This window comes from Corvus cornix, chromosome 5, assembly GCF_000738735.6.
Source record: "Corvus cornix cornix isolate S_Up_H32 chromosome 5, ASM73873v5, whole genome shotgun sequence".
NCBI classification, from domain to species: domain Eukaryota; kingdom Metazoa; phylum Chordata; class Aves; order Passeriformes; family Corvidae; genus Corvus; species Corvus cornix.
The window spans coordinates 57590314-57605433 of record NC_046335.1 but is presented as its reverse complement, the minus strand read 5'-3'; the positions used below and the strand labels follow the sequence as shown (position 1 = coordinate 57605433).

The window sequence follows — 15120 nt, the reverse complement described above, 5'->3', positions numbered from 1 at the left end:
AACTAAATCTAGTTCCTTAGACTTCATTACTCCATTTTTAGCCCTCTAAAAATCTTGATGTTTGGTAGTACCACAACTTCTCTCGCTCCCCACTTGCTTCACTTAGCTAGCAGTGGAAGAAATTTAGGTTTCCCTTTCCGAAACAGTTCATGTTTAGAAGACTTTATACCTATTACTGAATAATTTTAATAAAAAGCACCAAAATAATAATTCAGAGATGTATTTTTATGATGTAAAAGAGTTAACAGAAAACCCACTTGAGTTCCAAAGAGCAGAAACTAAAAAAAAGAGATTAAAAATTTAAGAAATAAATCAGAGAGTTTTCAGAGAGATCAATGGAAAAAAAGTAGGAAATAAACATAAAAATTTTCTGAATTATTTGTGGGAAAACTGGAAACCAACTGTAAGCAAGACAACACTAGGAATGGCTTTCCTGCAGTGGGACACCAATGGAAAGGGAGCCTGGAGGACACTGTGCCACCACCTCACCTTTGTAAGTGCTGCAACTCTCTGTGCCAGCTCAGCCTCCACCTCTGGCAAAGTCTCAGCTTTTCTCAGGGTCTGCTGCAGCTTTTGCTCAGCCAGTTCCAGTCGTTCTTGCAGTTGCCTGTTCTTATCTTCACTCTGCACAACATTATGGCCAGCAAGTGTTGAGAGTTAAAGAAGTGATCAGTTAGAAAGTGGTTGGCTAAACAATCATTTCTGGTTTATAAAGTTGGACTATTTCATGTCAAGCACTTGTCAAACTTCCTCCCTCACTAAGGCCTGTAAAAGTCACTACACACTATGCAGATCTTAAAAGCTTAGCTCAGAATGAGTAATTCTCAGCCACAAAACTTAAGATGCTTGGATACACATACAGCAACTTAAAAATCCAGAATTAATAGGGACAAGAGCCCTACTGCCCCAAGATGAAGTGCACTAAATTTCTCAAAACCATTTCCCCTTCCCAGTAAAACTGCGTCCCATCTTTATTCCCAGGGTAAAACTCTCTACAATGTACAACTCCAGCTCCTGAAAAACAATCACTAATAACAGCACATTACAGCTGATATTTATCTTCCTAAAAGCAAAGTGCTTCAGCACAGCATGAACATTAATTATCTCCATTAGCGTTATGCTGAGCAAAATGTACTTCATCTCGTTTGAAACCACAACCTGTCGGTGCATGGAGTCTTTAGTGGCAATTTCATTTTCAAGTTTATCATTGAGGTCGTGCACGGATGTAGCTTCACGTTGTGCAGCGAGGTAGCGTTTCTCCAGAGTGGTGATTCTCTCCTCCATGTCCTCCTTCTGGGCCAGAGTCTGGGACACAAGTCAGAATTTGAAAAAGAATTATTTAGTGATCAAATAAAAACTGAAAAAAACAACCAGGTATTTCTGTTATTTTTCTCAGCAGAAAATGAAGTAGAAAGAAATGACTTTTTAAAAACAGTGAATGATTAAAAACCGCTGGTCTTTATTGTCTTACACCACAGATCTGCTACTTACCTTTCCAATGGTACACACACAGCAAATCCTGACTTTCTGGGGATGGTCAGAGAGTGTTCTTGGGTTTAACTAAGTTCTATCTAATAAGGATGTGTGGGACCTTGGAGATTAGAGATTCAGCAGTGACAGGAACTGTCAACCACACCACTGAAATTCAAGGGATTCCTCAACCAAGTGCATCTTTTAAAAATGGAAGCATCAGGAGTAAGCTGAGCATGTATGACAAGATCAAGCATCTCTTCCAGAACATGCTGAAGCTGGCAATGCTAAATCACTAATACATTAATGAAATATCTAGTTAGTCATAGAGTTATCCTGAAGACAAAATCTTTTAAGTGACTGGTCTTTTAAACAAAAACCAGACAAACATCATGTCCCAAAAAACCATTTTCTTCCCATCTATCAAACCAAAGACATTCAAACAGCAGAAAGGTTCAACTGGAGCGTGAAAGAGACTACAGTTTTATAAAGCAGTGGCATTTGTGACTGCCCAGATTCTGACAGCTCCTTCCTCACCTCTCGTACATCCCTCTGTAACTTTGTGTTCATTTCTTCAGATTTTATTAGGTCTTTCCTTGCTGTGTCAAGATCTTCTTCCAGCTCGGTTACTCTGCTGGACAAAGCAGTGAGGCGTTCTTTCATTTGTGTCTGCTCTTTGTTTTGCTTATCTATGATGTCTTGGAGTTCAATCACTTTAGCAAGGTTCTCATCGTGGCATAATGAACCATCAGAGGATCTCTGTTAAACAGGGGGAAAAAAAGTGTATTAGTATGATGCAAATAAGACTGGAAAACGAATTGTTACTCACCTGTAAACATCCCTCCCCAAAGATAATTTTATTATTGGATAGACTGCAAAAACTGAAGTTTTGATAACTAAGACTTCTTAATTAGATGATCACTCAAAAATATTTTATTATGGTTTAAATTTAAAATGTTATAGTTAATGATTAAAAATCAGACGTCAGCTAAGCAAAGTAAATAGCTGTACCTTGCCATTTGTAGTAGGTGTATTTTCTTGTTCATGATTTATATCCAGCATCCCATCTGGAAGTGTTTTCTTCTGATTATTTTGCTCTTTCAGAATCATTAACTAAAAGAAAAGTTTACAGACACATGTTTCAAGTCAATTCCTTTCTCACTAATAATATAAGGAACAGCTGCAAAAGCAAAGGAGCAAAACAACAATTACTGATTCTACTGCCAGGTATGTATTAATAAAATCTGGCACAGGCACTCAAATACCTTATGCCACTGCAAACCCTTATTTTAAAGGCACAGGAACTTTTTTTGTTGGTTTGGTTGGGGTTTTTTTGGTTGGGTTTTTTGGGGGCAGAGAGGGTGCCAGGAGGCTGAGGTTCGGTTTTTTCCTCTCCTGCTCTTTCAAAGCAGCTAAGTTAAAAATTAACAATTATTCCATTTGGCAAGAAATCAAAAGCAAGAAGTGAAAGTGAAACTTAATAAATTACTCTGTACAAATATTGACTGAAACACCCACAGTGGACACATGAAGCCTCCTTTTAAGACACAAACCTACCTCTTTATGTGTAGTACCTAGTTCTTCTTCCAATAAGCTACATCTTTCAAGTGCTACTCGTAGCCTCTCCCTTACCTGAAAGGGTAATTTCAAATTATTTGAAATCATTCAAATCAAAACGAAAACAATTTCACTTGCGGCCATGCCTTTACAGATAATAACGCTATTTCCATTACACTTAGAAACCTTCTTCATCTGGAGTCAGTACTAACACATGCTACCAAAAAAAGATAGCCAAATAATGTGCATCTTATAATCTAGCTTTTTCTTTTTTATCATAAGCAACATGACCTGTATATTTAAGCATTAAAGAATTAAACACACCCAGAATTTGCTTGTCCTTTTGTAAGGCACAGACTGTGTTTGCTTTTGCTCATTTACAACATGGAAGAACAGGCAAAATTCCACTTAAAATCATTTGCCAGATTTTATATACAAGGGTCACAAAGTTAGGTAAACTGGAAGTTGGCAACAAAATTCACAGTGAACTTCAGCAGTTGCATATCCTGCTGCTAATATCAGGCACCACTGAAGGGAGGAGTTCCTTTCTATCCCAGTGTAACCAGATTCCCTTCCTCCTCCTCTCTCTAGTCCATTTCTTTACTAGATAATCAAAAGGATAAATCCTGATGTTGTACAGGTAAGCAGCTGTGTGCATTCCTACAGCAAATATATTGCTCCTGAGCCATGCTGAGTTTACATTAACACAACTAATGAAGCACTTGAATAAACCACAGCACCTTGCTTTAGTTAAGTGCAGCATCTTAATTTAGGAGAGCAGTTACTGATGTAGTTACACTTCAGAGATTTCTACAACTTCAGTGCCTGGCCCACACAAAGGAAACAGGATGAAAAGATGCTAGGGACAACATTTCATTACCTTCTCATCAAGGGCTTTATGATGCTCAAATAAAGATTTTAGTGCTTTGAGAACTTCTACTTCACTAGAAACTCCTGCTGGAGACTGAGCTTGTCTCTTCACAACAGTCATCCTGAGGGATCGCTCGTGCCTGGAGACAAGACACTCCAAATGTTCCAGTAACAGCTAAAGCAAAAGGAAAAAAAAGAAAGGAACAATGTTTATTCCTGTTCTGTACAACTGCAGAAAACTTTGCCTCCTAAAACATCAAGTTTAGAGTTCTAAACTTCAAATTTCAGACACAAAAGATACTGTACTGAGTGTAAAGACTCGTTTTTAACATTTGAGCTGTATTAGCAGTGTAAGCTGCTCAAACTGATCACCACAACCTGCCCACTCTGCTCCTCTGATCCCAGAGGTGCAGGATTACAAAACTTTAACAACAAGAATCTGGATGGCAGATAGTGGTGCAGTCTTACAAGCTTTTCCTGATTCTGCACAGCAGCATTTGGAGTTGTGCACAAGCTGCCAAACCTTCTCGATCAACACACACACATTTGCACTTCCATGGGGATTTGTGTACAAATATCAGGGGAAAAGTACTCCTGGTTTTTCAAATTGAACACTCAGTGTTTCCCTCCTTGTCACTGGATGCTTTAACAATGGCGAGCTTGGGGAAGACAAGGAACTGACCCTCGTATTATTTCTTTCTGCTTTCAGTTCAGCAATTTCTTCTTCCCTTTCAAGCAGCTGCTCCCTGCATACATTCAGCTCTTTTGTAAGCGCTGCAAATTCCTGGAACAAATCAGACAGAAACATAAGCACGTCAAATATCAGGACACAGTGAGAGTAGATTCATATGAACACTTGACAGTTCCTTGAAGCATTCATTTCAGATGTGTAAAGCCAATACAACTATAGAGTCAGGCTAAGCCAGCTTCAGTTCAAGCACTTAAAACCTTTACGCTGCCAACTGTAAAGAGAAAAGGTGTTCGACCAGGACTTTTGAAAACTTGTTTGTGTCTCAAGGCAATCATATGAGTTGGGGTTTCCCTGGTAAGCGAAGGGAAAAACATATTTGTCACACACTTTGTTACGGTTTCAAAGAGTTGTTGGCTTTGTGTGTTTTGGTTTGTTTTTTTAAACTACTGCTGAGGGAGACACGAAAAAACAGAGCACTAAGCAGAGCAAAATAAAGAAACCAAAAAACATGACAAATTTCAAGTCAGTATTTAATTGTGAGCAACAATGCATAATCCTGGCATGTACCAGAATACAGCTAAACACAGAAATTTCATTCATGCCTTCCTTCAGATCTCACAAAAGGGAATGAAGCAGCCCTTTCCCTACAGTGCTGCTAGGAATCTCCGAGGATTAGAATCAGAATTTTCTGAAAGCTGAGCCTGGGGGCTCAAAGCCCTCACAAGGCTCGCCCTTCAAATTCAATAAAGATTTCACCAAACAAAACCCAACCAAAGTGAAATAGTACAGAGTGAAGTGTCATCAGGGAACAGGAATGGAGCTAACTCACGTCACTCACTGCAAGCTTATTACTACACAGTCAATATGAGAGAGTATCTTCCCACAGTTTTGGCTTTCTGTCAGGAAATGACTGCACTAATATCTGCAAGAGCCACTGCATCCTAGACCATTTCCCCTCCCTACCAACAGCCTCACTAAAAATACTTAACATAAAAGCCATTTAAATGCTCTATCAACGCAGGGAGCATACTCTGAATAGAGCAAAAGGTACAACTATACACCACATTTAGAAGCAAACACAAAGTGTAACTTTATCTACCCTGGCAAAATTTAAGTTCTAATCTGAATCACACTGGAAATGAGAATTGGAAGTGTGAATGTGAACAAGTCCATCCTTTAGAAAAGAGCCTTGCGAGAAAGCAGCCCTCGTGTTGTCAATGCAACTTATAATGGGAAAATAAATATGCCTCAGTCACTCCAGTGGCTGGTGAACACGTCAGGAGCACTTGGATAAGAAAACAGTGAAATGCTAGCAAATAATACTCCTTTCTGTTGTCTAAAATAAGGAAAATACTCATAACAAGAGACTTGCCTAACAAACAATAGATTTGTACAGCTGAACTGGTGATTAGCAGGACGTGGTGAACACAAATAGCCAGCTAAGTGGAGACACAATTGCTGCTTCTCTGCATTTTCCAAACTTTGCAGACACACTGCTTATCAGCCAGGAGCTGCTTATCAAGTGAAAGCTTAAGATGGAGCTGTTTTGCAGCAAAATTCAAAGCGACAGAAAGCACATGCTTAAAAACAAAAGGCCACATCAACCAATTAATTATACTAAGCACATCTGCAAATTCTAACATGCAGCTAAAAATAAGCAGACAAGGTCAAAAGACACTGCAATTTCCAATATTCATTTGGTAAACTTTGTTCTAAAATATTCACATGACTGAAAAGACAAAAAGTATGTTGCACAATACACATTTAGAGTGAACTCCTTTGGAATTACTAACGTACCAGGATTTTAAAAGTTGCTGTGAAAAAGACAGCAATGCCACCACCACAGATGCAGAATCCATCCCTATAATCCCTGTTCCTAAATAAAAACCTGCTCATTGGAAAAAAGTTTCAGTCCCTCTGCCTAATCAGCAAAAAACCTGCAAAGTCTTAATTTATTTTCCTTTCTCAACCACTAAATTATTTGATTTCTCTAACACACTTAATAATTACATTCACATAAATATTTTACTGCAGTATTTCATTTACATTCCTAAAAAAAACGGCCTATTATTTTCAACATGGCCTGAAAATACTTCCAAAACAACCTGCTCTGTAAATACAGCTACCAGAACTTTTACACACACAAAGCAAATTACAAAAGGGTCCTGACTGCAAGGTAAACCAAGAGAGGAAAAACCTACTTCAAACTTTGCTGGAGCTGACAGAAAAATTGACTCTACTACAAGCTTTCCCTTCAGAATGCTCCTCCACATCCAAGCTTTCCCTGTACCTTCAACATCCCACCTGTGGGAGCTTCCAAGACTCCCAGGGAACTGGCAGCACACTCCCCTTTTGCTCTCACACAAGCTCAGGTAAACCAGAACCCAAAATTTCCATGTTTCACTGGCAGTCTCCACTTACCGTTACAGATTAGGTAATCATGGACTACTGAGAAGAGCTTGGTATGAACTTACTTCCTTGGTGTGCTTCCCCTTTCAAATTAATAGTAATGTAAGAAGAGTTCTTTGAAAAACCTCAAAAATGCCAACATTAACATTTAGAAACATCAATATTTCCCAGTTCTCCAAATGACACTGGACCGACATGGGAAGTTTTCTATTTTTCCAACCTCTATCTCCGGTTTTGAGAACAGGATGAAGAGCACAGCAAGGACTACCAAACACTGTCTCATCATCCTTTCTCAACTTAAAACTACTGCATAGCATCAATATATATATTTTTATCTGTTTGAGCTTCCCCACATGAAAACCAGCTGTACATTTGAAAGGAAATCTATTCACTCTTCAGATGGTTATAGGACAGAGAGTTCTATTCCACTGCATACTTTTGTGCAAACACAAACTGTAGCACAACTAGATCCCAAGTGTGACAAGAGCCATCACACTGTCAGATGACCCAAAGCAAGAGTGCCCACAGGAATTTATACTGCTGCTGCATAAACACACTGACAGGGATTTCTGGCATTGCATAACACCTCCAGTGCTGTTTGTTTTGACAAAATAAAGTTGCTTCGAGTCCCGTGAGCTGCCTAAGAAAGAACATTTGAACATCCTTAGTTTCAGTTGACACTGCCAAAAGACGTGTCCTTTCTAGTTTTAATACTTACCTTCAATGGCAGACAATCTGTGATTTCCTTAAGCAGTTCAAAAGCAGAGAAACCATCTGCAGCTTTATAATCTCAAAAAATTTCTAGTTATCTCATAATTTCTTCCTTGGCATTAGATGAATGTACAGAAAGAATTAAAAGAAAAATGAAAGAATCCTGAGAAACTTTCTTACTTGTCCACAAAGCTGTGTTACTTTTCTGTAATTAAGAAGACTGAGAACAACAGAATGAAGTTCTGCTCTGTTTCTGGCTGCCATCAAAATAATAAATACACAGTGCTGGGGATTGACAAGAATGGAACTCGCAATAAGCACTTCAGAGCACTCACACGAATCAGTGGAAGAGTGCTGAATTTACCAGGGAAATATTCCCTGCTGATTAGAACATTCTGGCAAACACCCATCCTCTACACTAAACTGAAATGTTTACTGAAGAAAGTAACTTTCTGACCCAACTGAATCATTCCAAACACATCACTCTTGCTGCCAGAAATAAATATTCTCAACAAAAAGCCACATGGAGCAAGTAAGTTGGTTCTTGTTCAGTAATACATTTTCTGGGGTTTTTTTTGTTCTCAAGCTCCACGATTTTTTAAAACAATAGCATTTCTTCTACCTCAACCTTCAGAACCGACCTTCAGCCTTCAGTATTTTAGATGCCACAATATAAACATCCTTCCAAAAGCTGGATCTGTTAGTGCTGAGCTGTCAAGCCTGGCTGAGCTGACACACTTGGGAACTTCCAAGATCCCAGTCCAGGAACATTATGGCTTTCAGGGAACAGGTTCCCTTCATGTTTACTGCAAACCTAACTCATAGGTCTCACAGACAGCACATCACAGACCACTAAATGCTACATGACAGGAAGAGAGTATTTAACCTAGGGAAACACTTGAAGGAAACAGAGGTAATTCCTGAAAGTCTTATATTATAAGTTGGGTATTAGGGATGCTCTACAAAGAACTAAATTTGGTTGGAATTTGATCAAGCAAAAAAAAACAAACAAAAAACCTTATTCCACAAGAAAATGGACCACCACTTGAGTGCACAAGGAATCGTGGATTACAAGCAACCATGTACCCAGAAACTTTATATAAATGATGAAAATATATGTAATAAAAAAAAGAGAAATATTTTAAATTCATCAAATATTATTAAATACTGCTAAAGTAGTAACTTCAGGCAATAGAGAGATGAAGTTGTGACTGTTGCATCTTTAGGAACATCTCTGACCAAAATATATGATTGGAATTGATCTGTTTAATCTCCAAGTGATATTTTGGTTTACTGTTATCATTCTGGTCTGTAGACTGAATACCAAGCAACCCACTCACAAATCTGAGCAGCTAAAGAGAGCAGGAAAAGGACAACTGGGGGAAGTGCAGGACATCAGGGGTGAAAACCAATGGGATCTGAGATAAGTTTCCATCATGATGTTTGTATTCCATATAAACCACAATTATTGCAAATGATGACTGCATGGAAATGGCAAATATACAGTCTTCAACAAAACAAGCAAAGAAAATGTAAAATATCTAGGCTTATTCCTAGGGTATTTCACAGTCACTTCATTTTAAACTGAAGGGTTTAGGTAGCACACAGTGACCAAGACACCCAATATATTTGAAAGTTCCTAGCAAGCAAATTTTCGTACCTATTAAATCACAGCTTTGTTTTGGGTTTTTTTTGGGCTAAGAATCCAAACAATGAAATGATGAAACAGTTCAAGGGTATCGAGAGTTAAAACTAAAGAAAACTGACTTGTTTTCACCATTAAATCCAGCCTTAGAAAAAGAACAGAGTTACACACAACAGCAAATCCAGAAACAACCAACCACCAACAGAGATTATGCTTTGCCTGTTCCATGTAATAATACACATTGCTTTCAACCTTTCCATATCTCTGGCCTGTGCTAATGAGAAAGAGAAAAATCAGCCTAGACTGTGCAAAGAAAAATATTTTCCTTTTCACCTCATGAAATTAATTTCCAGTAAGCATCACGCAACCTGAATTGACTAAACTACAAACATAAAACTTATTTCAAGCATTAATAGAATCAGTTCTATGAATCAAGTTTAGCTTTTGTTCTCAAAGCCCCCAACAACTTAAGAGGGAGTGTAAGAGAATACTTCAAGTAATATTAAAATATGGGTATGTCAAATCCTTGTGTTTCGGAACATGGAAAGGCTTTTCATGCTCAAAGTAGCTGTTTTTCCAAGTGGAGCTAACTACCCACCAGAGTGAGAACACACTGGAGCTCATTACATAATTCGTGTATTGACCTCCTTTCCTATTTCTGTGTATGCATAAAATGTTTTATAACTCAAAAGACAACCACCAAAACAGAGGTGCAGATTTCTTTACTGTCAAAAAAAATTTCTCCCCTTCCAACTAGTGGCATTGGGATATAGAAAAGGTTTAATATCACCTTTGGTTAACTCTCAAAAATCTGTATTTTCTTCGAAAAAAACCCTTTTTTATTTTTTTCTTTTCTCAGAAACCGCAAGACTGCATGAAAACACTCTAGTGAATATTGCTGCCAGCTGCCAGTCAGTGATCAATACTAAACCTGAGTCACTTCTTATCATTCCAGTCCTTTGTTTTAGCAGGTCTTCTTCAAATGCCCCTCTTGGATTGACCTATCTAGGCTTTGTCATTAACGCTGCTCAATCCTAAACGGGCAATTAAGTTTTAACGTGTTTACAGTTGCATAATGTTATTGCTCTGGAATGAAACTCTCGATGTTCCCAGTCCCCTTTGGAGCTGGAAGCAGAATCAACTGCCTGGCATTTGACAAGCAAAGAGCCAAAGGACTCCTCGCTCACAGCCAGCAGGTACCAAACATATGCCCAAGAGCAAAATGGAAAAGCTTATAGCAAGCCCAAGTCTCCATGGCAATAAGCAGGTTCCCAGTTACCATCCTGAGTGAGTTTCCTAAATTTATGCACAGCGTGCCCTGAGCCTGAACTACAAAGCACAAAATCCAGACTTCAGCACTGGGAGCTTCCGGAAGTGCAAGGAAACATCAATGGGGAAAGGTGGGATTTGGCAGCTTGGCAAAAGGAACGCAGGAGCAGCAGGAAAAGGGAGGTAGAAACACACCAGCTCCATGTTCTTCCCCCTGTAACGCCCCTTCCCCAATCTAACAAACACATTTCTGACAGACACGTCCTATTTGGGGTGCAGGGCGTAAAAGTACCAGAACCCAAACCTGGATCCAGCCTCTTGCTCCTCAGAGGACGAGGGGTTTTCCTTTCACCACATGAATCCCTGCTCAGACCTCATACACACAGCAGCAAAGTCTGGAGAGGGAGCCTGCAAACCCTTGTGCACGGAGCAGAGCAGAGGTCGAAGACACGCTGGAATCATTAACTACAGCCTGTCCAAACCAGGACCAGCAGAACCCTTACTGCCTGTCCTCCCCCATTTCACTTCCCCTAAACCCAGCAGAACAGTGCTGTTATGTACACAAGGACAAGGGCAAAGCCTCGTGCAAAACCAGATCTTTGTGCATCACTGGAGAGCCAACATTCCCTGATCACACACCGTGCTTTGGACTGCAAGGGACACAGGGCAACCTTCCAGGCTCCTCCATTTTACCCAGACCTCCATCCATCCATCCATCCATCCATCCATCCAGCACGGGGAACACAAGTCACACATGCAACACGCGGTCCCTACAAGCCTGTTTGCAGCTAATGTGCTGCGAGGCAAAACCAAGCCACAGCTGCATCCTACAACTGCTTTGTAGTCCGGGAAACGAAGGAAAGAGAACGTGAGGTTGTTCAAACAAGTCAGAAAACCTCATCCAGTCACTCCTACTACAACTTGCAGTTTGCTCTGCATTTTCTGTAACCAGCCTTGGGATCATCAAAACGTTCAGAATCCCCAGTTTCTCCAGATAGTCTGTTAATCTTTTCATGAGCCTTAACAAATCAACACAGCTTGTTCAAAGTAGGATAGATCACACAGGGTGGTCAGTTAAGCCAGAGCAGATACAACCTGTTTTGATCCTAGCCTTTTACACACCTTTTAAAGCTACAGATGTGTATCAAATCAACCAGTGAAAAACTCTACTGAAGTACCTGGTTTTCCCCCCAGGGCTTTCTCCAAATATTCAATTGAGGGGGCAAACCCTGCAAGTTAGCAGAATGCACAGAGGATTAACAAGAAATGAAGATACTGAGCACTAACTTGAAATACCAGTTTTAAGTTATTTTGTTCACTTGCCTTTGTAAAAAATACTTATGAAATGTTGCCTCTATTCAGGCAACACCGTGGATCTTCTGAGTAAGGAAGTCCAAAAGCTGAAGCATTACAAGAGCTGGAAGGTGACAGCTGCCTAGCAGCAAGCACAGCAAATGCAGAAGCAGCCTTCAGACTTGCATGAAACTTGGCATCTATTCATATGCAATGGTAGCAGAAAACCTTCTTCCAATCACTTCATTGTGGTGTGGCTATGCAAGGAGTTCCACCTTAGCTGCTCTTCAATGTACAGGAATACGCCCCCTGAAAGGGCAGATAAGGCACAAAAGTATTCAGAACCATACCCAGCTTGTTTTCCTTGGAAAAATGTCCAAGATCAGCTAAAATATGCATCAGGAAAACTTTAGTCATCATCGAAGAACAGGCTTTTCAACTTGGGATGTGTGTGGCTACTTTGTGCAGTAACTGTTGAGAATGGTTGATAACAAAGTAATCCTTTCCAATACTGTACCACTCCAACCACCAATATTCCAGAGTAACACCTTAATTTAACACAGAGTAAGCCTACAATACTTGGGGGGTGTTAGAAAAACAACTGCCCCTCAGTGACACTCTGAATCAGTCAATTCTAAGGGTTTCACAATCTGAGTTACCACATTCCTGCACCCCCAGCCTAGTCTATTTTGATTAGGAACTAATACAGTAAAGCAGCAGCACAACTTCTTAGGTGTAGCTTTAGGCATCTCCATTTTTGGAGTTCATGTCAGTGAAGAAACCTACCCACACCCATACCCACTATGGCAAAAGGAGAATACACTCGTACTTAATTAAAGAGCAAGAATCTTGCATTACTAGTTTGACGAGGTATGGGACAAAGCCAGTCTCCATCTTTAATATGACAGTAGAGAGATTTCAGTCAAGTTTTTCCTCTCCTCACACAAAGCTGCTCAAGATTTCCTGGGATTCCACACTGGATGGCACAGCATGCCATGCTCCTTGGGCATACCAAACTGTAGAACAGCAAGATGTGCTGGGAAGATTTAAGAAGCTCTTTAATTTTCCTGGGACCCCCCCATTCTGGAGACTGAGCAGCTATAGCAAAATCTTTTAAGTTGTAAACACATTGAACTAGAAGTTTACTTGGGCAAGAAATAAATCTTTTTCTGCACATCAACTCTAAACATACTGCACTCACAAGAAACAGCACAATTCTGACTTGGCTGGCATTAAATATTAAATTCCTACGACTTTTATAAATTAAGAACTATTTCAACCCTACATACTACATTCTAGTCATCTCACATGACTAATACTGCTCAGTTTTTTACAAACAGACCCAGGACAAGACCCATCATGCACAATTATTTCAGTGACAAGATACTCCTGCTTGCAAAAACTGTGAGCAGCAGCTGAGGCCCTGCCCTATTCTAATCGTTCATCTTGGCCTCTGGTTGCCAGCTTTAGTTCTGTGGCTAGCAGCTGAAAAGTACATTTTTCACACTCCGTTAAGAGGGAATGCTTGGGAATATCTGAATAAGGCTGGCCAAGCCACCCTCATTAAACAAGCACCAGCATGCACTTCCCCCTCAGTGCTCTCCTATTTTATATATATATGTATTTATTATTTTTGCCAAGCAATGCACACTTCAGTCTTATAATTTCAAACTTGTTTAAGCAAGTAATACTCACTGAGGACAGATACGTGCCTTCAGCAGGAAATTCAACTTACCAGCTCGTCACATTTTGTTTTTCCTATTTCTCTGTACTCTATCACCCCAGTTTACAGGCTGAGTGGATTTATTGGGCTAACTGAAGCTAAGTATGTCCAAATCTGTGATATTCTGAATAAATGCTACTGGACCATTCCATGGAAAAGTTGCTCCATTTTAACAAATACTCCAAAACAAAGCAATTCCAAAATCCACACGAAAAAACCACAGTCTAGGTCCTATGACAGACATGCCTGCTATCTAAACACAGAAAAAACTAGGAAAAAGATCAGCATCATAGATTAAGCATTGAAGAGCTGTTTTAGGGGGAAGGTTAAAGCTTTTTTTAAGGTTCAAAGTAATTTTTTTTTGTCTGCCACCAAAAAAAAAAACAACCCCATAATGAACAGTTCTTAACTTGATAACTACCTGAACCCAGACAGCAGAAGGAAACCAGGGGGATGAGCAATGCCATAATGCAGAGAAGAAATTTAAAAAAATCAATCAATCAATGAAAAATAAATAAATGAATAAAAGACAGGTGCAGACTGTCAATATGGTGTTACCACTAACAAATGCTGAACTGAAGGATGGGTTGGTGAGGAACCTATGAAGCTCCTATTCCACACTGGACTAAAAGCAAGGGAAAGATGACGCAACAGGGAAGCCCTGCAGCCTCCAACTCCGTTGAGACAAAAGAAATGCTTGGCCCATTTCTCCTCCTCTACTTCCCAGGACTTAATCTTTTATAACCATTGCACAAAATTCAGGAGAGGGTTATGAAGACTCCACAAACTGCAGTTCCAATGGGATCGGAGTTACACCAACATCAGCATCAGCATAAACGAGACCCTGGGAGAGGAAAAGGACAGCTAAAATCCTAAAAAGCTGTTCCATTTCCACTTTACATGAAGCAAAGTAATTCCAGATTTCTCGAGACAAAGACTCAGCTTTTGGAAGATAATGGTGTGGAACCACACCCTCCAAAGACATTCTGAAAACTCAAGCTGCATGTTTTAAAAGAAATAAGTTACTGGATGCACCTGCCTCGTGCTCTTTAACATAAGGCTAAAAGAATGTTATGACCTTCCAAGCCTTTTCCCATGAACTACAAAAAGGTGCTGTATGAAAAATACATTACTCAAGAATAACAAAAAGATTCACAGTGGTATCCCCAAGGCATCCCTGAAGTTATCTAAACCAGACTTTTAGTCATTCCCCCAAATGTACTACAGCAGAGAGAGCTTTGAGGGGATAATCTGAAATTAGGAGTTTACCTTACACAGGCATAAAGATATGGAAAGCCCAACCAGATTCACCCAGACATCCAATATCACACGGGCTCTACTCTTCCAGCCTTGGGTCTCCTGGGTGCAGCATCACTCTTTACATCCAAATTAGATTATCTGAAGAACTCTTAACAAGAGAATCCCATTCATTAATTTTTAATTTGGATCAGAAGTTTCTTTTACTTCCAGGTTTCCAAAGCA

General features: G+C 39.7%; 1 protein-coding gene across 9 annotated transcripts in view; it reads right to left on the bottom strand.

Annotated features, from left to right (window-relative positions):
- The window catches only part of PPFIA1 (PTPRF interacting protein alpha 1), a 53712-nt gene that overhangs the window by 27844 nt on the left and 10748 nt on the right, over positions 1-15120 (bottom strand). For all 9 annotated transcript variants that reach the window (XM_010412542.4, XM_010412547.4, XM_019293722.3 and 6 more), the window contains exons 3-9: positions 4580-4681; positions 3908-4072; positions 3028-3102; positions 2482-2583; positions 2008-2229; positions 1159-1305; positions 490-624 (exon numbers count right to left, since the gene is read on the bottom strand). In XM_010412542.4, the coding sequence (XP_010410844.2) occupies positions 490-624; positions 1159-1305; positions 2008-2229; positions 2482-2583; positions 3028-3102; positions 3908-4072; positions 4580-4681 (948 nt within the window). The remainder of the gene's footprint in view (positions 1-489; positions 625-1158; positions 1306-2007; positions 2230-2481; positions 2584-3027; positions 3103-3907; positions 4073-4579; positions 4682-15120) is intronic.